The 25,284-nt window shown below is 45.8% G+C and overlaps 1 protein-coding gene across 1 annotated transcript in view; it reads right to left on the bottom strand.

Annotated features, from left to right (window-relative positions):
- Window positions 1–25,284, bottom strand: part of LOC119433973 (polycystic kidney disease protein 1-like 3) — a 139,368-nt gene that overhangs the window by 14,368 nt on the left and 99,716 nt on the right. The window contains exons 29-38 of the mRNA XM_049658296.1: window positions 22,859–22,885; window positions 17,027–17,050; window positions 15,347–15,373; window positions 8,874–8,900; window positions 8,539–8,565; window positions 5,591–5,617; window positions 5,116–5,142; window positions 2,926–2,949; window positions 1,346–1,372; window positions 222–248 (exon numbers count right to left, since the gene is read on the bottom strand). Of these exons, the coding sequence (XP_049514253.1) occupies window positions 222–248; window positions 1,346–1,372; window positions 2,926–2,949; window positions 5,116–5,142; window positions 5,591–5,617; window positions 8,539–8,565; window positions 8,874–8,900; window positions 15,347–15,373; window positions 17,027–17,050; window positions 22,859–22,885 (264 nt within the window). The remainder of the gene's footprint in view (window positions 1–221; window positions 249–1,345; window positions 1,373–2,925; window positions 2,950–5,115; window positions 5,143–5,590; window positions 5,618–8,538; window positions 8,566–8,873; window positions 8,901–15,346; window positions 15,374–17,026; window positions 17,051–22,858; window positions 22,886–25,284) is intronic.

Raw genomic sequence — 25,284 nt, 5'->3', positions numbered from 1 at the left:
CAATAACAGTGATCCGTTTAGTAATGCATCAAGATCATAACTCCAAAGCTAGGTTGAAAAATTATCTTCGATAACATTGTAGAAGCTAATTGCAGCTGAGAAACAAGTGCATTTGCTGCTAATAAAAAATATCTTTGTATGAAACTGATGCAAAATAATTGAGACACAGTACTGTTTTTCGACATTTTCCTCCAAATTAGGTCACAACATTGAAGGCTTACCGTGGCATAACCCGGCGTTTCTGATGGCTGTAAGAAAAAAAAAAGTACTGTCATGTGACAAGAAGTGGCCCCAGCAGTTGTGTAAATATGCGCGTGCCAGGCGTTGTTTTTAGAAGTTACTGCCTACAGGCATTCGCTATACCACAGAAAAAAAAGCAATTGCTACCTGTATTGAAAAGAAAACACTCCCCATTGCATTACTCACGTCAAGCCGGGTTGTACTACTCTAAATATTGTAGCATGACCTTTGGTCCGGTTCCCAGAGCAACGCTAATTCATAGAAATTAATGCACGCACGTAACATATGCAAAAAGTAAGGTTAAATAACAGTTTCACATCATCTTACCTTAGAGTGGCGCCTGAGGAACAAGTTAACATGCTTAGTTATAGTAAATACTGTCAGCAGAAGTGTTGAAGCACTAGTTGCTTTTTTGTACGTTGACATCTGGTTCTGCTAGTAGTATTGTCGAACTTGTAAACTTACCGTGACGTCAGTCGCATTGAGCCTAAATATATAGCACAAAATTTGTATCACGATGCGCCGCAATGGCGGCCGTGGACGTAAAAACAAACGCCCCAAATACCACACGTCTCGAAGCCCATGTGCTGGGGGACATTATGTGAGAGTCCACCTAGTGGACTGTCCACTTCGGCTACCGCGATTGGCTCCAGCTGCACGAGCGAAAAGGAGCCAGCCAGTCTCCTTCTTGCTCGTGCAGCTGTAGCCAATCGCCGACAGCCGAAATGGACAGTCCACTAGGTGGACTCTTACACGATACCCCCGCCCCTCTGCTTAAATTTGAGTGCTTTAAACTTTACAGTATAATTTTTCATGTAGCTGTAACGCAGGCCTCAAAATCACTTGATATGTGTTCATTCGCCCGTTCCTCCCCTCTTATCTACTTGGTTGCATAAGTTGCCCTGATCGCACACAATACGCGCGATTCCTTGAGATATTGCCTAAAGCCACCAGCCGATAACTACGTGTGTATAAAGGTTTAAAAATTTGTTTTATAGTACAAAGGATCACTATAAATGGTGCTGTGGCATTTTCGTTGAATAGTTGAACAATTTCAGATTGCCTCCGTGGGGATACATAAAGAGTATAGCAATACAAAACTCACCGTGCCCGAAGCAATGGTCGCCGGTGACTGCAAAAGAAAAAAAATGTTAGAAAAGAAGTGTGTTTGAAAAATGCTGACACAAAGGCGAATTTTAAAGCACAACTTGGCTGCATTGTTTTCCCACAACACAGTAGGAATATCACTAAGGTACCGGCAGAATACCACTTAGAATGCGGCAAGATAGGAAACCGAGTACTTAATGCTTCGTCAACACGGTGCAGCGGCAAATTGTTCTTTAAAGGATCGAGAGCTTTTCCCAAGCATAAGCGATGGACAAAAAAAAAAAAAAAAATCACCACCCCTTCCACTTCGTGAAGGTGGTCGAACAGTGAAGCTGTGTTAGTTACACCAAGTGTTACACCATGTAAGTCAATCTTCGCAAGCAGTCTACGTTGTAAATCTTTTGTTTCACCATTCTTTCACCTAATTTTCGCTTTTGCGTGCTTCGCGTGGTGACTACGCTTTAAAAAAAGTGTGGCCTACCGCGTCAGGCTGGCTGCAACGGGAGCGAGCGTCCGAGCCGTAGTTGCATTCGCAGCTGCTTGGCTGGCCCGAACGGCGCTACTTGCGGGTATGGGACGCGTCGGCGTCCACGGGCGACGGCGTTCCTAGCGCATTCCTAACGCATTCCTGTTCTGATACAAATATAATATCTCACTCAGTGCCTCAACGTCCAAGCCCTGCTGTTTCCAGGTATAAATCTATTATCAATTGTTCCGAAGACGCATGAGTGTCTCTGCACCTTTCAAGCGCAGTGACATGCCCGGAAGGAAGTACCTAAGATTTCTACAGATGCTTGCTTTTGTTTGTGGCATGAGCATGGTGTAGGCAACATTGCGGGACATGATAGGCAGCGCCACCAATAGCTCTTGTATAGCTTCATACCATCGCGTAATAGGTATCCGTACTGCATACACTGCAGTACACATCTGATACAAATTAGTGCGTGCCAAGATGCAGTGCATCGATAAATTTAAGGCAGAAGTCTGAAGTTTCGTAGGTGAGAACCAGGAATGAAAGTGAATCTCTCCAGTTGCGGTAAGGTCAATATTTCATGTGAAGAGCTCTCCTCAAAACGGACGCATGCCTGTCATGAACTATTGTGGCAGCCACCGCATGGCGCATGAGGCGCACCACATTAATGTTCTGCTTTCGCAGATTTTTGCGACTATGAAGGAATAAAATACAGTTTACGGCACAAGTGAATATGATGCCATGGGTACCTGACAGTGTTATTGACACATAGAGGTAAAATGATATGCTGACAGCCAAATACAATTTTTTTTAAACTTGAATATTATATTTTTATTTTTAATAATATTATGAGTAGTAGTAGTAGTAGTAGTAGTAGTAGTAGTATTGGCATTATTATTATCAATACTTTCTTCAAAATTTGTATTTGTATTACTGCCCTAAAGAGAGCGATATAAAAATTAGTTCCTATTTCAAGAAATATTGGTATTCATTACAAAACAGGTAATGACATACAGTAACGACCTCTGGCAGCTAATCTTTGTGGGCCAGTGTGTTGTATTACGGCATATACAAGAAAATATCCTTGTGAATGTTTGGTGACTTACCTCCATGGGGCTTGTCTCTGGTGCCTATGGGGAAGTACGAAAGTGACATGAGCCAGTCGAGGGTTTCGGAAGGTTTTTTAAGAACTAACTTGCTGCACCCTCCTCAAAGTCATTATGTTCTAAAATTAAGCTCATTTTTATTGACGTTAAATTAGGATGACAGCAAATTGAGAGCAGAGAAGCAGTGTCATTATTCTAAACGAAGCGCAAATACAATTCTACATTAAATGATATTACGACTAGTTAACCTTTATGCCTAGCTATCAGGAGTACATCGGTATAAAAACATTAAATAGATAAGCTAGGAACTGGTGACTGCAGTATATAATTATTAGTATTTGATTCACTGGAACTACTCTCTACGTAAGACTGGCTCTCGGATATCAGGAACATTAGCCACCTGCATTAAGTTAGGTTTCCCAGGTTTAATGAGAATGTGGAGGTGCCAATATGAGGGCAACAAATATGGGGTAACTTCGGCTTTAAATATGGAGGTAAATGGCCGAGGAACGTGTTTGTCGACTCCCAAAAATGATCAGCGGTTTCCATGAACGAAACCATCTGTGGAACGGTACGTCAATAAAACACAAGTGCAAGCTCATTGGAAGTACGCAGATGGCAAACCATTCCTAACTTCCTAATGTACATCGCTCAAAAAAAAAAAAAAAGCCATGCACACCGTACAGCGCGCATTCTTGCTTTGCTTTACTCTGAGTAACGGTTCTTCCCTGCTTAGAGCTAAGAGTGCAGAGTAGTTTTTACCACGCTTTTCTAAGAAACAATAGACATGGCTGTTGAAATATTACGGTGTTGAAAATTATTTTCTCCATGAATTTGTATGAACGTGGTCATTAGTACATCGAGAAATCGCACACCTTCGCCGCTTGCTTACGATGCAGGATGCTTCGTAATTTTTGTTGAGCGTCAACATAAGGCTGGTTGCGCAAGGAAGATTCTGCCTTTCACCACTTTCGTGAATAATGTACTCGACATCTACGGTGAGAAAACTATAAAACTAGTAAACTAAACTACTATAACTAGGACATTGCTGCCCGAGTGATATCGTATTGAGAAAAATCATGCAGTTTTAGTCGCAGTTCGTCGCTGCTACAAAGCTTGCTGAGTAAAAATGAGTTTCTCTCGAATTCCATCTCTGAACAGTGTTATGATCAGCCATTTAAGACGAAAGCTCTGACTGTCAACCAGCATCCTACGGCTGTGATTTTTCCTTTTTCATTCAGCGAGAAGAATGGTCTGAAGGGACAGAGTTTTGTTAGCCTCAACCCTATGTATATAAGGTACAAGCAGTGAAGAGAGATGAAACATACGAGAAATGAAGCCTAACTAAAATGCAGAATTATGAACTAATATTTCTCCATAAAAAAAACGCTTTCCCGCCTTATTTCTTCAGCTTGATGTTCGGTGTTACGTTCAATTTTCTGTATTTTGTGCACCTGAATATACGTATGTAGCTGAAACTAAGCATCCATCGTAAACGTTTTATGGCTGCATTAAGAAGTGACATCATGTACAGTCCTTACAACATACTGTGCATAGATAAAGAATTAATAATCGACCACAAGGGAAAATATTGATGTGCGCGCATGGTATTTGTTACGCTCTGTGTAGCCGTTTAGAGTACATGCACTCAAGCTGGAGCGGACAGCGAACTTACAAAAAGATACGTAGTACTTTAGGGTGGTCTCGAACTATGCTGTAATAAAGTGTCTGCAAACGTCATCGCGCAATCAACAGTTTTCCCAGCACTTGGCGCACGGGTTATCTTTTGCGTTTCGGTCATTTCGTGTGTCCTCGACTGTGTGCATGTTGGTTGAAAGTGATTTTTCTAGAAGTCGATTGCTGAGAAAGGATCACGTTGCAAAATAAACCATGAAGAAGCAAGCATATCAGAGCGGAACTTAACAAATGAGGATGATAAGAAATGATGCTGACCCCATCCTAGTGAAAGAGAGAAATCTGTTTATGCATGTCATATCGTATCAACGTCATATCTTAAAAGCTATGCTCAATAATTAGCTTCAACAACATTCTAGAAGCTAATTGCAACTAAGAAACAAGTTAATTTGCTCTTAATAAAAAAAACTGTGTGAAACTGATACAAAATAATTTACACCCAGTATTGTTTTTTGACATTTCCCTCCAAGTTAGGTGAAAACTTTGAAGGCTTACCGTCCCGTAACCCGGCGTTTCTGAAGGCTGTAAGAAAAAGCAATAAACCGAAGTCATACGACAATAACTGACCCTGGCAGTTGTGTGTATAGGCGCGTGCCAGGCGTTGTCTTTGGGAGCTACTACCTATAGGCATTCACTATATCACCATAAAAAATAGCAATTTGGGCCTCTAATAAAAAAAATAAACACTCCCGATCACGTTATTCGCATGAAGTAGGATGTAGTACCCAAATTACTTTAGCGTGGCCTTGGGTCCTGTTCCCGGAAAAATGCTAATCACATAAAATATGCCAAAAGCAAAGATTAATTAGCCTAGTTTCACATCGTGTTGCCCTAGAGTGGCAGCTGACGAACAAGTTAACGTGCCTCGTTATATAGTAAATGCCGTAAGCAGAAGTGATTATGGACAAGTTGCTTTATTTCACGTTGACATCAGATTCTGCTAGTAGTATGGTCTAATTTACAAACTTACCGTGGCGTAACCCGGGGTTCCTGATGGCTGCAAGAAAAAAAAAAAAACGAAATATTGTCATGGAAAGAACATTCCTTGGCAAAGACTCGTCCTGGTGGTTGTAAGATTGTCGACATGCCAAAGATTGTTTTCTGCAGCACAACGTGCAGGCCCAGAATACCGTGTAGAAAAAGACAAAAAAAAAAAAACAAAGAAAGAAAAAAAAAACTCACACACTCTCCGCGGCGTTCTTGGAATAAGCTATCGTTCTAGCCCCGGGATTACTGCAGCTTGAGCTGCAGCCCTATTTCGGGAGGAACACAAGTCCTGACACGACGGCAGCATTTGGAGGAAGTGACAAAATTTAGAACCACGTTAACTTAGCCTGCGGAGAGTATTCACTCAGACCAGAGTGTATTTTCTTCTGGATAAACTTTGAACTGTAGATATTACGGTTTTCATTGAGAGAAGCTTATACTCTTGCAGCTCTCAGATGCAGCGGCCCAATCTGCAGCTGAGCAGCCTTCCTGCACGTGGGCTTGCAACTATGGGTGTTTTAAAGCGTAACAAAGAACTAGCGCGAGGAAGACGTAAACGAGCAAAGAAGCGACAAACAAGGGCGCTGACTCGCAACTTACTGTTTATTTCCAACGGCACAGAATAACTAAAAACACATAGAAAACACAAACACTTTCTTTTGTTGCGTCCCTAATAGGCAGGGCGAATTATTTGGTTGTTTCCATCGAGGCAGGCCCTTTCATCAGCGTCGCCCAGACGGTGACAGCGCCCGACACCGATGGTGACGGGCAAACAAGCACTACAAATCGGCTGTGCGCATCCTTTGAGTGCTTCCCCCGATACCACCCCCTCCATGAGTGGCCGCCTACCTGGCGACAGTGCCCGACACCGACCAATGACAAGCTGACCGTCGCGGAGATGCCACTGGTTGATGGCCGACTTCGTGGAATTACTACCGTGGGAACAGCGATGATCTCGCTTTCCCAGATGGCCACGTAGTTGCGGCAAATGCGAAAGCGAGGGTGCTGTATTAGAGGCGGAGTTCAGTGAACAATACGACTCCTCTGATTGGCCGCACCAAGGTCATCTGATTCCCTAGTCAGGTCAACTATAGGGAAGACGACTGTTTTATAACCGCACACTTTGGGTGCAGTGGCGTGTCCTGACGTGTTCTGATATGTGCTCAGACATGTAGTGAGCTGAGACTTTCAATGTGCTCCCCCATGGAGTGGGCTTCCATATTTGGGGCCACTGTAAATATGTAGAATAAACCATTTTTTCTCTCGCTTTACTCCCGGACGTACTCATCCCTCTGGCTGAAGGATCACCGGCCTACATGCTACCCCAAGTCCCAACACTTTGGGTCTTCTACTTATTCTGTTTCGTTGGAAATAAACTTAGTTGCGACTCAGAAAGACCGGTGCTTCCTTTATATTGCTAAAGATACGGCTGATTGTGCGTCTTCACTGGTAGTACGACCAGATGTAAGCTAAACACTTTCCCTCGCGCATATCAGGCGTGCAGTTTGAAGCACACCGAATGACGTGAGACGGCAGTTTGAATGAAGGATAGATGACGAACTGATTGCACACCGATGACCTGCACACTGTATATAGCCCGAAGTTGCTGGTCTTGCGTAGTGGAAGGAAAGAAGGAAAAATGGCGAAGCATATTACTTCAGGAATCGCAAGGAAATGTGAGACAGAATGTGAGGTGTGCCTCCCACTGCTCCGTAATAATTATTGTATGATTGCCTAAACTAGAGTTCAAGACTGTGGGCTTCGGCGCACATCCCCACGAAAGGTGGTAGAGTGTCGGCCTGCCTCCGCACCTCGGATATTTAGCCTGGTATAGCGCTGGATGTATGTCGTCTGATTTTATCAGATGCGGATATACGTCCGTCTGTATCTTTATTAGGTCGGTCGCCTCTTCTCCTCTTAGGGACTTGTGAGGCGTTCCACACTTTTGGTGCGTGAAACGCTGTTGAGCCAGAATCTCTCTCGCTTGAATCGGAACGGGCGACGACCGGTGATCAGAGACCGCCGCTCGGTTGCTAAACTCGTGAGCCAGCGCGTCCGCCCTCTCCTTACCCTCGATCCCAGCGTGGCCCGGGCGCCAAATCAACCTGTGGCTGTGGGTCGGCGTGGGTTCGAACAGCCTTAAGGCTGCGGCAGGTATTTTACTAGCCATTAAGAGCCGGCAGGCTTCCCGCGAGTCCGAGGATATTACGGGCAGTACTCCTTTACTCTCCTAAAACCGTACAGCTAGGGCTATAGCCGTCGCCTCTGCCTTCGTAGAAGAGGTTATGCGCAAGGAAGTACTAATGATTAATTACAAATCCCTGTTTACTGCCGTGATTACGTGGGGTTGCCTATCGTAGCTGACGGCGTCGACGTGCATGACACTGGAGTCGGTTCCGAATTGTTTACGGAGCCATTTGTCTCGCTGAACGTCTGGCATCGTGGTAGTAGTGGTGTATGTTTTTGGGCACCGGTGCCACCGAGATTCGTTTCCGAACGTTGGGCGACACGTCCTCCTACACCTCTTAGAGATGCTGGGGGCGATGCGAGAAGAACCGACGCAGAACAAGACGATCAAGCCCAGTTCATGCAGTCGCAGGTTGAAGTGCCAGTCCCAAGTATATAATTTTACGCATTCGTTTATCAGGGCGGAAATTAACAAATGAGGATGATAGGAAATGATGCTTACGCCATCCTAGTCATTCAAACAGCGACATCTGTTTATGCATTTCATATCATATTGACGTCAAAACTTAAAAGCTAGGCTCAATAACTAGCTTCAACAATATTCTACAAGCTAATTGCATATGAGAAAGAAGTTAATTTGCTCCTAATAAAAAAACTGTGTGAGACTGATGCAAAATAATTGAGACCCAGTATTGTTTTTTGACATTTCCTTCCAAGTTAAAAAGTGACAACTTTGAAGCTTACCGTCGCGTAACCCGGCGTTTCTGATGGCTGTAAGAGAAAGCAATAAACAAAGTCATACGACAAGAACTGACCCTAGCAGTTGTGTCGTATAGACGCGTGCCAGGCATTGTCTTTAGGAAGTGGCACCTATAAGCATTCACTATATCACCGAAAAAAAATTGCAATTTGGGCCCTCCCCATCACGTTATTCACATTAGGTTGGATTGTAGTACCCCAAGTATTATAGCGAGGGCCTTGGTCCTGTTTGTCTTAAGCAGAAGTTATTAAAGACAACCTGCTTTATTTCACGTTGACAGCACATTCTGCTAATAATATGGTCTAATTTGGAAACTTACCTTGCCGTAACCGGGGGTTCCTGATGACTGTAAGAAAGCAAAACGAAATATTGTCATTGAAAAGACATTCCTTGGCAAAGACTAGTCCTGGTGGTTGTAAGATTGTCTACATGCCAACGATTGTTTTCCGTAGCACAACGTGCAGGCCCAGAATACCTCGTAGAAAAAGACAGCAAGGAAAAAAATAAAAAGAAAACCTCACACACTCTCCGCAGCGTTCTTGGAATAAGCTATCGTTCTAGCACCGGGATTACTGCAGCTTGAGCTGCAGCCCTATTTCCGGAAGAACACAAGTCCTGACACAACGGCAGCATTTGGCGGAAGTAAAACAATTTAGAACCACGTTAACTTGGCCTGCGGAGACTATTCACTCAGACCAGAGTATATTTTCTTCTGGATAAACTGTGAACTCTAGAGATTACGGGTTTAAGTAAGGAAAGCTTCTACTCTTGCAGCTCTAGGATGCAGCGGCCCAATTTGCTGCTGATCAGCCTTCCTGCACGTGGGCTTGCAAATATGGGTGTTTTAAAGCGTAACAAGGAACTAGCGCGAGAAAGACAAAGACGAGCAAAGAAGCGACAAACAAGGGCGCTGACTCGCAACTTACAGTTTATTTCCAACGGAACAGAATAACTAAAAACACATAGAAAACACAAACACTTTCTTTGTGTCTTCTACTTTTTCAGTTTCGTTGAAAATAAACTTAGTTGTGACTCACAAAGGCCGGTGCTTCCTTATATTGCTAAAGATACGGCTGATTGTGCGTCTTCACTTGTAGTACGACAAGATGTAAGCTAAACACTTTCCCTCGCGCACATCAGGCGCGCAGTTTGAAGTACATCGAATGGCGCTGGCACGGCAGTTTGAATGAAGGAGAGATGACGGACTGATTACACGCGATGACACGCACACTGTATATAGCCCGAAGTTACCGGCCTTGCGGAGTGTAGGAAGGCAAAAAGGCCGAAGCATATTACTTCAGCAAACGCGAAGAAATGTGAGACAGAATGCGAGCTGTGGCTCCCACTGATCCGTAATAATTATTGTATGATTGCCTAAACTAGAGTTCAAGACTGTGGGCATCGGCGCACATCCCCACGAAAGGTGGTAGAGTGTCGGGCCACCTCCGCACCTCGGATATTTAGCCGGGTAAAGCGCTGGATGTATGTCGTCTAATTTTACGAGATGCGGATATACGTCCGTCTGTATCTTTCTTAGGTCGGTCGCCTCTTCTCCTCTTAGGACTTGTGAGGCGTTCCACACTGTTGGTGCGTGAAACGCTGTTGAGCCAGAATCTGTCTCGCTTGAATCGGAACGGGCGACGACTGGGAAACAGAGTGCGCCGCTCGGTTGCTGAACTCGCGAGAGAGGGCATCCGCCCTCTCGTTACCCTCGATCCCAGTGTTGCCTGGGCAGAAAATCTATATGTGACGGTGGGTCGGTGTGGGTTCTAACAGCCATAAGGATGCGGCAGGCATTCTACCCGCCATGAAGAGCCGGCAGGCTTCCCGCGAGTCCTGTAATATAACAGACGGCACTCTTGTACACCCATAAATCCGTACAGCTAGTGCTATAGTCGTCACCTCTGCCTTTGTAGAGAATGTGATGCGTAAGAAAGTGCTAGCGATTAATTGAAAATCCTTGTTTACGGCCGTGATTACATGGCGTTGCCTATCGTAGCTGACCGCATCGACGTGCATGACACTGGAGTCAGTTCCGGATTGTTTACGGAGCAATTTAGAACTCGCTGTATGTCTGGTCTCGTGGTAGTAGTGGAGTATGTTTTTGGGCACCAGTGCCACCGAAATTCGTTCCGAACGTCGGGCGGCACGTCCTCCAACACCCTCGTCGAGATGCTGGGGGTGATGCGAGAAGAACCGACGCAGATGTTGGCGAACAAGCCCACCTCATGCAGTCGTAGGTTGAGATGCCAGCCCCAAGAATATCATTTTCCGCATTCGTTTCCGTAGCTATCCATTCTACCGCATGTATTAGACATTGCAGCTCGTGAGCAGGCAGTATGAATCCAACAGCAATCTATTTCTGCTTGGCTTTTCGTGGGCAAACCCGGGCTTGCAGGTACCGCCACATCGCATACACATTTGAAGCTTAGCAATGTTAGGCAAAGAAAACTTGGTAATACCTGCGACATACTCTGTTACGGGCAGCGAAACAGACTTTGCTCGGTACTCGCGTGTGCCTAATCTAACGCATGCGCAAAGCCATTCAAATTATGGAAGTGCCACTTGATGGCACGTTGGAACTTGAACAGAGTACTTCTAATATCAAGGCCGCAAATCAGCTTGTTGCATTCAAACCATTCTCATACAAACCCTAAAGACACAACTGTGCCCTCATGAACTTACTCGTAACTCTCGCAATATCGATGGATATGATGGAATAGTGATGCTTTTCCACTGAACTTTCGCATTGCACATAAATCTATAGCACAAATTTTAGCGAATGAGCGCTGCGCAACATTGATTTGACCTGTTTCTGAGGATGAGGTCGCACGTTTGAATCCTTGCTACGGCGGCCATACTAGGATCGAGGCAGAATGCGAAAGCACTCGTGTACGTACATTTCATCATCGTCATCAGCCTATTTTTATGTCCACTGCAAGATAAAAGCCTCTCCCTGCGATCTCCTATTACCCCTGTGTTACGCCAGCTGATTCCCACTTAGGCTTGCAAATTCCCTAACTTCATCCCCACACCTAGCTTTCCGCCATCCCAGACTGCGCTTCCCTTCCCTTGGTATGCCATTCTGTAACTCTAATGATCCGCCGGTTATCCATTCTACGCATTACATGGCCGGCCCAGCACCACTTCTTATTATTAGAGGGCCGCTTAACTACCTCGGGTATTTTTTAAAGATTTCAAGTAAACACGCGTATCGAGTTCAGCATGCCGTTAAGATCAACGATGCCAAACGCTGCAGCGCTACGCGCCGCGGGTCAAGCACACACAAAAAAAGTGCCATGCTCCTCTCCAGGTCTTTGTGACATCCCGAGTGGCCGTCGTGACGTCACCAGGGTGCATCTGGTTATGTCAACGGGGGTGACGATGTCGATTCGTGGAGCAAGAACATACGTCTTCCGGTTAGTCTGCTAGCCGCACGGAGGAACAAAATTTCGCCTTCCTCCATGGCTAGCAGGTACGCGCGCTCCCTGCTCTTCCTCGTCGTGTTGCTCGCTTGTGCACTCTTGCGAATCGGCAATTGCAGCCCGCAACGCAAGCGCCAAATTGGTCACGTTCGAACACAATCTGATTAGCTGCGCGAACAGAGTGCGACAGTGTTGGCCTTTCTAGACGTGCGCGCAACATAGGGTTCATAGCGGCACGCTTCGCATTAGCACGGGCTGGCACGGCAGCAACAGCATCTAGCCGAGTAGCGCAAAGTCGCGGCTAAAAGGCCTGTCCACGTTACCGGCACGGTAACTCGCCGCACGCCGTTTGCCGTTCGCGGGCCACCGTTCGACGGCGGTTCCTTTCCAACGGCGAGATTTCCTTGCCGTAGAGAGGATGAGACCGGGGCCCATCTGTGCGGCATCCTCACCGCCGCTGATATCTCGACGGCGCTGATATCGAGGCCTTCTCTGGTTCACTTCAAAGCTAAAGCGGACGCCGCTTCGGAATGAATCGCCGACGCTCACAAGCCGCAATATTTTTTTTTTACCGTTGTTGCCGCTCTTCGCAATAATTGTGCACAAAGAAGAAAATACGCTGATATTTGCGGCGCCGTCAGCTGCGATGTGAGCGCAGCTGAGTGAGCCGGTCGTCTCCCGTCGGTAGCCGTGCACTGAAGCTGAGCTCGACAAGTACCGGAGCTGTCGTTCATGTTTAACGTTTGAGAGTGGATATTGTTTGTCATAAAATGTACAATTAACGCATCACCTTATCTAGCGGAAATTAATTTGCTTGGAACAGAAGCTGCAGCCAATATTTCCATCGACGGTGGCGGAGGCGCGCAGCTTCGCGGTCGTCGATTGGCCCGTCGATCGTACGGTGGGCGGTGCGCCTGCCGAACTGCCGTCTACTTTGGACACCTCTCGTGCGGCAGACGTTCTACGCGACTGGAGGCGGGTTTGCCGTCGGTATGGTTGCCGCTAGCGTGGGCGTGCCTTAACCGGACGTTGACAGTGTTTTGAGAAGCGCGTTGTCGATGACGTGTGTCACGTGACATTTGGAGGAGCACTTGGCGAGGAGGGGAGACCAGCCGACAAGCGGAGAGTAGCTAAGGAAAGAGCGAAACGAGCGAGGGCCGCGTTTCCATCATCAAACGCGTATAACTCCGCGGTTACGGCACTATTTCGAAACATTCTCGCGGCTACGTGTTCGTTGTAGACTCGTGCACAGCTGCAACACCACTACTAAATTTCGACATCTTGGTGGTTTAGGGCCCTGTAATGTCAAGGGGAACATCGGCTATCCCCGTCTGCTGTCTCTTAACGTTCCTAACTCGTAACTTTGGGCCTACCATTTTTTGTTGCATCGCTCTTTGTGCGGTCCTTAACTTGTTCTCGAGCTTCTTTGTTGACCTCCAAGTTTCTGCCCCATATGTTAGCACTGGTACAATGCCATGATTGTACACTTTTATTTTCAACGACACTGGTAGGCGCCCAGTCAGGATTTGGCAATGCCTTTCGCATGCACTCCACCGCAGTTTTATTCTTCTGTAAATTTTCTTCTCACGATCAGAGTCCCCTGTGAGTAATTGACCTAGATAAACGTACTACTTTACAGACTCTGGAGGATGACTAGCGATCCCGGTTTCTTGTTCCCTTGTCAGGCTATTGAACATTATATTTTTGCCTTCTGCATAATAATCTTTAACCCCACTCTTACACTTTCTCGGTTAAGGTCCTCAATGATTTGTTGTAATACCTCCCCAATGTTACTGAGCAGGACAATGTCATCTGCAAACCGAAGGTTGCTGAGATATTCGCCGTTGATCCTCACTCCTAAGCCTTTCCAGTCTAATGGCTTGAACACTTCTTCTAAGCATGCAGTGAATAGCATTGGAGAGATTGTGTCTCCTTGCCTGACTCCCTTTCATGATGGGTAACTTTCTACTTTTCTAGTGGAGAACCAATGTAGCTGTGGAATCTTTGTAGATGATTTCCCAAGATATTCACGTATGTTTCATGTACTCCTTGATTACGCAATATCTCTATGACTGCTGGTATCTCTACTGAATCAAATGCCTTTTCATAATATATGAAAGCCACATAGAGAAGTTTATTGTACTCTGCAGATTTCTCGACTATTTGATTGATGACATGGATGTGACCCATCGTAGAATATCCCTTCCTGGAGCCAGCTTGTTCTCTTGGTTGATTGAAGTCAAGTGTTGCCCTGATTTTATTGCAAATTAACTTGGTGAAAATTTTATACAATACTGAAAGCAAGCTAATGGGACAATAATTTTTCAATTCTCTAACGTCTCCCTTCGTATACATTTGTATAATGTTGGTATTCTTCAAGTTCTCTGCAAGGTACATTTGAAGTCGTGAGGCATTGCGTGCAAAGGGCCCCAAGTGTTTGAAGCATATTTCCTCTGTCTTTTATTAAATCGACCGTTATTCCGTGTTCCCCAGCTGCGTCCATTTTTTGCAGCTTCCTCAATATTTTCCACGTTATAATTTCGAATATCCCTTACTTTCTTCTTGTTGATCAGTTTTGATAGTTAAGCGAATTCTGCCTGATCTCTTGAGCTTGACACTTGCGTGCTTTGTCGTTTCTTTATTAGGTCCGTTGTCCTTATCACTTGGGAGAGCTTACCTACTGACTGCCTTATCTTCTACTTCTATTGTTGCTTCTGAAATCAGCCTAGTTACAGTTTCATTCATTACCTCTATGTGATATTCATCTTTGTCCTAAAGCTGCATATTTATTTGCGAGCACCAGCCTGAATTGGTCTGCTTTTACCCTTGCTGCGTCTAGGTTGGCCTGTTTCTTGTTGAGTAATTTTACTAGTTCTCTCTCCCAATTGAGAGACATCCTAGACCTCACTAACCTATGGTCACTGCACTTTTCCCTACCTAACACTTCTACATCCTGCACTATGCTGGGATCGGCATTTAGGTTCACGTAAAAACAAACACCCCAAATACCACCTGTCGCAAAGTCCGCGCCCTGCTTTGGGTGCGTTAAACTATACATTATAATGCTTACTGTCGCTGTTGCGTGGGAGCGAAAATCACTAGCTCTGCGGTCATTCGCAGTTCTTTCCCTTTTGTCTACCTGGTCGCATAGGATGCAGTGATAGCACATAATACGCTGGATTTCTTGAGATATTGGCTGAAGCCCGTTACCCCATAACTGCGTGCGTAGGAGGCTCTAAAAATGTTGATGTGCTATATCGTAAAAAGGATAGGTATAAATCAGGGTGGCATTTTCTTTAGAGCTGAACAACTTCATATTGACTCCTTGGGAACAAATAAAGAATAGAGCAATACAAAACAAACTTACTGTGTCTGAAGCGATGGTCGTGGGTGACTGCAACAGGAAAAGAAAATATGTTGGTGAACAAGCGTGTTTGATAATGCTCACACTGCTCGAATTTTGAAGCACGACTTGGCACAATTGTTTTCGGAAACACTGTACCGCTAGGAACTCCGCTTAAAATACCACAGTAAAAGCAACCAAGTACTTTGTCAACACGGCCCAATAAAGTAATTTTTTAAACGATCAAGATTTTCTCCGCAGCATAAATGATCGAAAAAAAAGTATTACACGCCGAGTCCGTTACAATTCTTGGTGCCCGATCTCATGCTCGCGATCATGCGATCGATGCGCGAAATAACTACATTTCATTTCTGATGCGCAGACAGGGTGAGAACAGTTGATTGGCAGGTAACATACTTTGTGAACAGCACGAGTTTTTCAGATGTATATAAAACTGAATCTATATTGTCAAAATCAGATGTAGCACCGGACACTCATGGTCGATGAGCCAAGCCTGTGAACTAGCTGTTCTAGCATGTACATAGGTCAACAGACTTGTCTAGAGCACATTTCTTAGGGCAAAAGCAGCTACCACAGCTTGAGCCGACCACCAGGTCGAGATAAATTAATGAAAACTGTGAATTTGGTCACGCAACCTCACATTCAGCACATTTTGTGCCAGACGTCACCTTCAGATATCACCAGCGCAGTCCTTAGAACGTGGTTCGCGCGTTCTGGAGAAGTGCGTCTGACCTTTGTACGTGGTAATACACAAAATGCATATTGATTGCATGAAGAACAGGTATTACTGCCAACAGTGAAAGGCACTGCTTTAATGGGGTTTAGCAAATGCATATATTAAGGCAGTCTTAAAGAAGGCTTTTGATTTTCGGCATAGGCAGAACAAGTTAACTTGTGCTGTGTTCCGTCGTTAGTGCGAACGATTTATTGCAGTATAAAATTTATATTTAAAGTGACTCACTGGTAACCAATTATTAAGGAGCTAATTACTATACGAGCGCTTGTTATTCAAACTTCTTGATAACTAAGTCGCTTAAAAGACGAAAGTGCATTCGTGATATCCAAGAAATGCCAAAACACTCCCGCTGATATACGGAAAAAAATATTTTAATTGTATATTTACTTTTTTATTTCTGATAAACAAACATGTCTGTGTTTCGTATATTGAGAATTCACATTATATCTTGAAAATTACGTAACATTTGATTTACAAGCAACAAAATATTGTCGTGCATTCCTCAAGTATTGTTTTCTTTATTGCTCCTAGATGGAATTTTCCAGTTATAAATTCAAATATCGCGAATTGCCAGTCAACTATCGCAACTAGGAGTCTTTATCTCTTCTTCTGAAAGCAGCCAAAGAAACACTTCTTAGAACAAAACCCTTAATCCCTTCAGATTGTTGCAGGCACCTAAACCTTAGTTCACGAACGCTATTGCATATTCAATGCAGTAGCACTCGAGAACTTGGATTTAGGTGAGCGTTTGGGAACTAAACGTGGTCAACGCTCATCCGGAGCTCTCCACTACGACGTGCCTCATAACCCGCTGTTTAGTTACGGGACAGTAAACTGCGCAATTTATTTTTCAATACAAAGCGACTCTTAGGAACTTCCATGTGCGGGCCAATCTGGTGTATTAAGACGTATGCAGGAAAATGCAGTGTGAATGTTTGGTAGCTTACCTTTATGGGGCTTGTCTCTGTTGGCTGCGGGGAAATACACAGGCGACATAAGTCAGTAGAAGGCATCGGAAGGTTTTTTGAAAGGTAACGTTTTCCACCCAGATATTACTGCTTGCTTGATAAAGCTTGCACATCTGGTGCTCTCGAGCTAAACCTATGCATCATTATGCAACTTTGGAAGCTCAAAGCTCGTTTTGCCGCCGTCAATAGAGTTCTTGGAGAAGCATCTTGACTTTTTATGCAACATGCCTTTGCAGGAAGACATTATGTGTACAGTGTAATGGTCCTAAATTTGTAAAATGCAGCTTCATTGCTTACGCTGATATTTGTTTATCCTTGCTCAACCACGTGGACAAACATTGTTACAATCAGTTGTCATACAGTATAGACGCTTAGCCTCCGACTTGAAAAAAATAACGTAAAATACAAAGCAAATAGTAGTTATATTTTAGGTCCATTTATAAGGGCTTCCACTTATGATGACTATAGATTGGAGGCATATGACACTTGTCATTGACTCCTCAAAGCTCAAATAACACTCCAGATCAAGGGACTTGTTCTTTTTTATGTAGGGATACGGAGAGCACACTAGTATAACAGCACACCACACGCTATGTCAGTGTCTTATAAGGGCGAGAAGTTGCAATAGGGGTGATACCACGCGCGCAACGCACTCCTCAGTGCAAGCGTTCTCTATTACGCTATTTCTATAAGGATTGTACATGCTCTGCCCTTGTTTCCAGAGAGCTTCCATTGTCGACGCAAATTTCTGACAGCACCTGGCACGTGCTGATAACTTCTGACTTTTCGTTTTGATCTACACTGGTGCATGTGCCATTCCTGTGATAACAAAATGAGACAGTGATCGAATATATCACATCTTACTTGTGCCCGTATTCCGCTTCGCGCCGTTTTTCGTAATCAGGATAAAGGAGATAACTCTGGAGGGGAATGGTGCCCTCCTGGAGTTAACGGCGGATCAGGCGAGGCCCGAACAGGACTGTTTACATCGTGTGCTTGAGCGAATAATCGCTGATCTCGCCGCTTCTAGCTGTCATGGGATATTGATCATCACAAAGGCTGGCGTGTAGCAAAACAACGACGGGGATTAGACCCGAACCAGGACGCCTGACTCGTTCGTCATCTGGCAGCAATTGAGCGAGCAGCGCCCGTGGCCGGTGCTTGCGCTCGGCGCACCTTCTTCTTTATTTGCAACACCGTTGCACCGGCAAAGAAAGTAAGCTTCTTGAACGGGACGCCTTATCACAGAGCCGGATGCCAGCTTCAGGCAGCACGCTCGACCGACGCTGTCGCGACAAAGAAGCAGTTCCGTCACTCAGGCCAGCTTCCACAGGACAGGTGACGAATCGTCGTTGGGCACGAGGACGACGTCTCCAACTTGAAGCCGTGGTGGCTGCTTGGGCGTCCACTCGTGTGCAGAGCGCAGAAGCAGCAAGTACACTATTGCACGCCTAAGTGTAAACACTGGACGCTAGCCGTGGATCGCTGAGCTAGCACATTGAGCGGCAGTTCAGCTGATGGCAGGAGCAGTTGAAGTGACAACTGGAACATCGCTAGAGATGGTGACTTGGTGATCGATCGAGGTGATGATCTGAGTAGCGATGTCTGTGTTGGCTAGAATGGTAACGATCAGCGTCAGGTCCTGAAGTTGCCTCTGGTAGGCTTTGCTTCGAGAGTTCCAAATATGAGTCCTTTCGGCTGTAGAGTATGTCGTGGGCATCGTGATGAATCCGATACTGGCTTGGCATCATTCGCATTTTCGACTTGTTGCTGTATCGGCAGTGGCCTTCCATCGCAGGCGGCCTTGTGGCTCTAGGTAGCATTTGTGCAATACGTGGGTTTCAGCTTGTGTTGAGCTTTGCTGGACCGTTGTGTGCCAGCGTTCATTCCGGAAGGGCGGCGCTTGTACTACACCTGCGTCTTGACGTTGTTGCGTATTGTCATGCTTGTACTCGTCGTGGAATTACCGTCCGGAGTACATGAAACGATCGTTGGCAATGACCTTGAGCCTCGTCTCTACGCGTGGACAGCCTTGGAGGAGGTGGACATTTCTTGGCTTTGGGAGAATTCGTCGGCTCATCGTCTCTGGGAGGCTCTCCGGTACCAAACACCAGATACGTGTTTTGTACAGTTGAACCTTGGGAGAAGTCAGGGAAGATTCCCTGGACCGTCCATTCAAATCGGGTTTACACTGCAGTAACTTGAGGCAATAATCGATATATATTGCCGGTTACAACGTCCCAGTAAAAGTCGGAGCCTATCAGGATGCTGATTTCGTCCTCCCGGAAAGTCATCACCTCGGAGCGTGCATCAGCGGGAACAATACCGTGGTGTGTCATCATGGTGATTATTGCGCCATCCCTTAATGGACTGATTACCGCACAGATTTCCGGCACTTCGAGGGCATCTATACTGGTCTCGTTGGTACTGTGCTGGCTTCGAAGTGTGACGGACACTCGATTACATGTAATCGTCACAGGGCAATGTGTTTTTCCGAAGGTGAATAGGTGGAGCCGCTCAACGCCTTGAACAGGACAATAAGTGCTCGAGAAACGTCCTGTCGAAAGAAAGTGAGCTGACTGCCCGTGTCTAGCAGGAAACGCAGCAAAATTGACCTTGCTGGTGCGACAGCCCAAGCTCTGCCCGTCTGTAGGAATATGGGCATGAGTCCGGTGCCACTCGTAGACACGGATGTTGCTCGAGGTGGTGGGTCGATGGACCCCGGTCCGCTTGCGTGATGCACGGACGGTGCGGACGCGTTGCCAAGACGTTTTCATTTTGATTGGGCTTCACTTGGACAACAGATGTTGCACAGCTGCGTCAAGTGTTGTCCGGCACAATGGGCGCATCGCAAATTTCTGGCGCTTCGGCATTCACTAGCGACGTGGTTGCGCTTGGCGCAGCGGAAGCAACGCCTGCACGCCTGAAGCATTCCGAATTTTTCTTCTGATGGTGAGCGACGTGGAGCATTTCTGAAGGGTATGGTCCGATGCGTTGCGCATGAGGTAGGAACGCGTGTACGGCGATCTTACTTCAGTTGATAGAGCCGCTTCAGAGGGCGGGTATAGCTCCAGAGGCCACGATTCACGTTGATGATGCCGCTGGCTTGCAGATGAGCTGCCTTGGTAGAGACTGCCTTCCTCCGTCGCCTCGACTTGAATTCGTAGGAAGGTCATCAGATGTTTTACTTACTGGGACTTGTCTTCTGTAGTCGCAGCCGTGTCACCGTGGTTCGATGAAGAAGCCTCCTTCAGCCGCTGACGGTACAGAATACCAAGGTCAGGTGGTAAGGCCTTCATGATGACGGGTCGCAGAACAGCAGCCTACTCGTCTGGGGAAACGCCAAGGCCCTCTCGTGCGCTTGTGTGCTTAAAGTAATCTCATCATAGAGATTTCGAACCTTGTAGAGATCTGCTGAACTGCGAATGGGTGCCATTGCGAGTAGTTGGTCTAGATGGTCATCGACCAGCATGTCGTGACGGCCGAACCGGTCAGAGAGCATTTTGATGGCGACATCGTAGTTTGCCTTGCCGAGGCGGATACCCTGAATTGCTGTCTTAGCTGACCTGGACAGGTACGTCAGCAGATATTTAAATTTGTCCTATCTTGGATAGCGAGTCATTGCCGTGAATGCATTGCCTGGTACTGGTCCCATAAGCCTTGCCGGTCGCGCGGCTCCCCAGAAAAGCTCGGGATGTACAGCTTTATCAGGGCAACGCGAGAGAGCGACGCTGCGGGCGACACTCCGGGCGTGGCGGAAAGGGCTGGTGGGTGCGGTGGCGAGGCAAGCTGCGCTGCGCTGTAGTACTCGCGGTGGAGTTGACGGAGACAGGAAAGATCGGTGGACGCGGCTCGGTAGCGAAGCGCACGCTTGTCCTGGCCTCGAAAACTGTGGTCAGGTCTGGTTTCAGGTCTGCATCCGTGAGCGTATCTTGTATTGCGCGGTCGAACTCGATGAGCTTCCGCCTGCTTCGCTAAACCGAGCTCGAGGTGCTGGTGCAGCACCAGCAGAGGGGTGGCCCCATCTGACATAAGGGCGTTGATCGCAGGAATGGCCTTCGTGATGGCCCTCCGGGCAAAGCCCCGTTTGGCAAGAAGTTGCTCCATTGCCGGAACTGGAGGGCCAGACGACAGGGCGGGCTTCGGCACCACTTGAAATGTAGCAAAACAACGACGGTGATTAGACCCGACCCGGCCGTCTCACTAGTTAGTCATCTGGGAGCAACTGAACCAGCAGCGCCCGTGGCCGCTGCTCGTGCTCGGCGCACCTTCTTGTTTATTTGCAACATGGCGTGTTTTTGACGTTGAACATTTTCCGGACTATGCGTCGTCATTTCGAATATGACATGATATAAGCTAAACATATTATCCCTCGCGCATATCAGGTATATACTTTGAAGCACCTTGAGCGGCGGGGAACGGTAGTTGGAATGCAGGCAGACAAGACGAACTTATTACACACGTCGACATGTACACTGCATATAGCCAGAAATTATTGGCCTCGCGTAGTGGAGGGTAAGAATGTAGAGTGGAGAAACGTGCCACTTCAGCAAACGCAAAGAAGTGCGAGAGACAGAATCCGGAACTTGCGCGAACAAGACACTTCTTTGGTGTTGGCGCAAGAAGAAGCCCCGCAGAAGACGGCGACGAAGTCCGCCTCGTGCAGTCGCACGTTGAGATGCCGGCCCCAAGAATGTAATTTTCTGTATTCACTCCCGTAGATATCTATTCTAGCGCATGTATTAGACGCCGTAGCACGTGAACGGGCAATGCGAATCCAACAGGAACCTATTTCTTTCTCTTTCTTTTTTTCTTGAGTAAAACCGGGCTTGCTGGGATAGCTACGTCGCATACGCATTTGAAACTAAGCCTCATTATAGAAAGCAGACTTGCTAATACCTGAGACACACTGTTGCGGGCAGGGAAAAAAAAGAGAGACCTTGCTCGGTACTCACACGCGCCTAAAATAACGCATGCGCAAAGGCAGGCAAATTACGGCAGCGCCAGTTGATGGCATGTTGGAAGTTGAACGGAGTATTTCTAACATAAAAAGTGGAAGTGCGTTTGTTGTTTCCAAACCGCTCTTTTATGACACTAAAGACACAACTTTGCCCTAACTAACTTCTTCGTAAATCTCTCAATATTGATGGATATGATAGAAGAGTGATGCTTCGCCACTTAACAGTCGCACTGAGCATAAATCTATAGCAGAAAATTTGTATCACGAAGCGCCGCAACGTTGGCCGTGCCCTACGCTGGCTGGTGCGCCAGAGCGTGACAAAAATGCTCTCTCAAGCGAATGCGCACTGGGCAAGTACGGTTTTACCTGCTTCCGCGCACGAGGTCACGCGTTTGAATCAGGGCCACGGCGGCTATATTACAGGTGAGGCAGAGTGTTTAAACACTCGCGTGCTTCGATTTAGGTTCACGTAAAAACAAATACCCCCGATACCACGTCTCTCAAAGCCTGTGTGCCGCTTTGGGTGCGTTAAATTATGCAATATAATTGTTAATGTCGCTATAACCCGGGCGTAAAAATCGCTAGATGTGCGTTCATGCGCCCGTTACCCGCCCCTTACATACCTGGTCGCGTAAATTGCAGTGTTCGCACATAACATGCGCGATTCCATATAATATTGCCTGAAGCCCGCTAGATATCCTCACGCGTATAAGGCTCTAAAAATGCTGATGTGCTATAATGTAAAAGATATCCCTATAATCTGTGTGTGGCATTCTCGTTAAAGAGTTGAGCAATTTCAGATTGTCTCCGTGGGGATACATAAAGAATAAAAGAATACGAAAAAAACTCACTGTGCCCGAAGCAATGGTCGCCGGTGACTGCAACAGAAAAAGAAAATGTGTTGTAAAAGAAGCGTGTTTGATAGGATGCTCCCACTACCCGAATTTCGAAGCACGACTTGGCACAATTGTTTTTGGACAACACTTCTGGAATACCACTTAGGTACCGCTAGCAGTATCATTTAAAATGTCACAGTGTCAAATTTTGTTTAAGGGATCGAAATTTTCTCCGAAGCATAAACGATGGAGTGAAAAGTGTAACATGCCGAGTCCATTACGACTCTTCGTGCCGGACATTGTGTTCCGATGTCTGATACACAAGATGCACAAAGTAACTACATATAATTTCATGTATATAAATATACAGGGTGTTCCAGATATCATGCAGCACGATTAAAAAACGAGGAACGGCGTTACGCGAAGCCAACCAAGTGCATATTGTTTCCAGTGCAGTGGAGTAGCCGCCAGTAATTTTTTCGTTACGGATATCTAATTAGGTTATTGTATTAATGATCTAACTCGAGAAGCACTGTCTTAATTATCAAAGTCTCAATGAGAAAGTTGTAGAGCAACATGACAAACTCCCGATACACCCACAGTGAGAACAACAGTTTATTGGCGATTAGCCAACTTTGCGCACAGCATGATTTTTTACATGTATATAAAACTGCATCTGCAATGTGAAAATCAGACGTAGCACCCGACTCTCATCGTCGATGAGCCAAGCTTGTGAACTGTTCTAGCGTTTACGTGGTAATACACAAAATACATATTGATTTCAGGACAGGCATTACTGTAAACACTGAGAGCCACTGCTTTGATGGTGCTTAGCAATTTCACGTATCAGACGCTTCTCGAAGACGTTTACAACTTTGGGGATATGAAGTACAAGTTAAGTTGTGCTGCATCAGCATCATCATCATCACCATCATCATCATCATTATCAAGATAAGCCTATATTTATGTCCACAGCAGGACATAGGCCTCTCCCTGCGATCTCCATTGTACCCCTGTCTTGCGCTAGCTGATTTCAATTTGCACCTGCAAATTTCCTTACTTCATCACCCCATCTAGTTTTCTGCCGTCCTCGACTGCGCTTCCCTTTCCTTGGTATCCATTGTGTACCTCTAATGGTTCACCGGCTATCTATCCTACGCATTACATGGCCTGCCCAGCTCCATTTTTTTCTCTGAATGTCAATTGCAATATCGGTTATCCGCGTTTGCTCTCTGACCCACACTACTCTCTTCCCGTCTTTTAGCGTTAGGCCTAACATTTCTCGTTCCATCGCTCTTTGCGCGGTTCTTAACTTGTTTTCGAGCTTCTTTGTTAACCTCCAAGTACCTGCCTTATATGTTAGCACTGGTAGAATGCAATGATATACTTTTCTTTTCAACGACAGTGTTAAGCTCCCAGTCAGGATTTGGCAATGCCTGCCGTATGCACTCCAACCCAATGTTATTCTACTGTAGATTTTCTTATCATGATCGGGGTCCCGAGTAATTGACCTAGATAAACCTACGTCTTTACAGACTCTAGATGCTGACTGGCGATCCCGAATTCCTGTTCCCTTGCCAGGCTTTATCTTTGTCTTCTGCATTTTAATATTCAACCCCACTCTTACACATTCTCGATTAAGGTCCTCAATCATTTGTTGTAATTCATCCCCATTGTCGCTGAACAGGACAATGTTCATAGCCGTCAATGTTCAATGTTCAACCATGATTCATAGTCCGGTGGTCGCGTAGGATGAAGGCCCACTGTTTTCAGGTAGCGCCGTCGATGATGATGAAATTAAAATTGAATTTTTTCTCTACTTTATTATATCCGATAGACAAATATGTCCGTGTCCGTTTTATGGAGAATTCAGTGTATACATCTTGAGAAATACGCAGAATTTTATTTACAACCAACAAAATATTGTCGTGTATTCCTCAAGTTTTCTTTATTGCACGCGCAATGTGTTTTTTGGTGTAAATTAGGTTGTCCTCCTCACTGCGATTTTACAGTGCTATCAAGTTAAACATCGCGATGTGTCAGTTAGAGAGTCCTAGATGGGATAGCTATCTCTTTTCGCTATAAGAGGAAGCCGAAGAAAGACTCGCTTGAGTAGAAACTAATGCCGTTCAGATTGTTACCGGCGCCTACATCTTGGTTAACGAGCGCTATTCATTTGTAATGCAATAGCACTCGTGAACTTAGATTGAGGTGAAAGTTGGGGAACTACACGATGGTCAAAACTCATTCGAAGCCCTCCTCTTTGAAATACCTTATAATTAGCTGTTTACTTACGGGGCACTAAACTCCGGAATTTGTTATTAAATATTATTTACATTTATTTTAGGTACATGAACTGTAGTAAAGTCTAAATGCCTGAATTACGGTGCCATTGTTTACCATAAAAGACTAGAGGCGGCAGAACAACTATGTGTTCCTCA

This window comes from Dermacentor silvarum, chromosome 11, assembly GCF_013339745.2.
Source record: "Dermacentor silvarum isolate Dsil-2018 chromosome 11, BIME_Dsil_1.4, whole genome shotgun sequence".
Lineage (NCBI taxonomy): Eukaryota > Metazoa > Arthropoda > Arachnida > Ixodida > Ixodidae > Dermacentor > Dermacentor silvarum.
The sequence above is the reverse complement of the archived record's forward strand: the minus strand, read 5'-3'. Positions and strand labels throughout refer to the sequence as shown.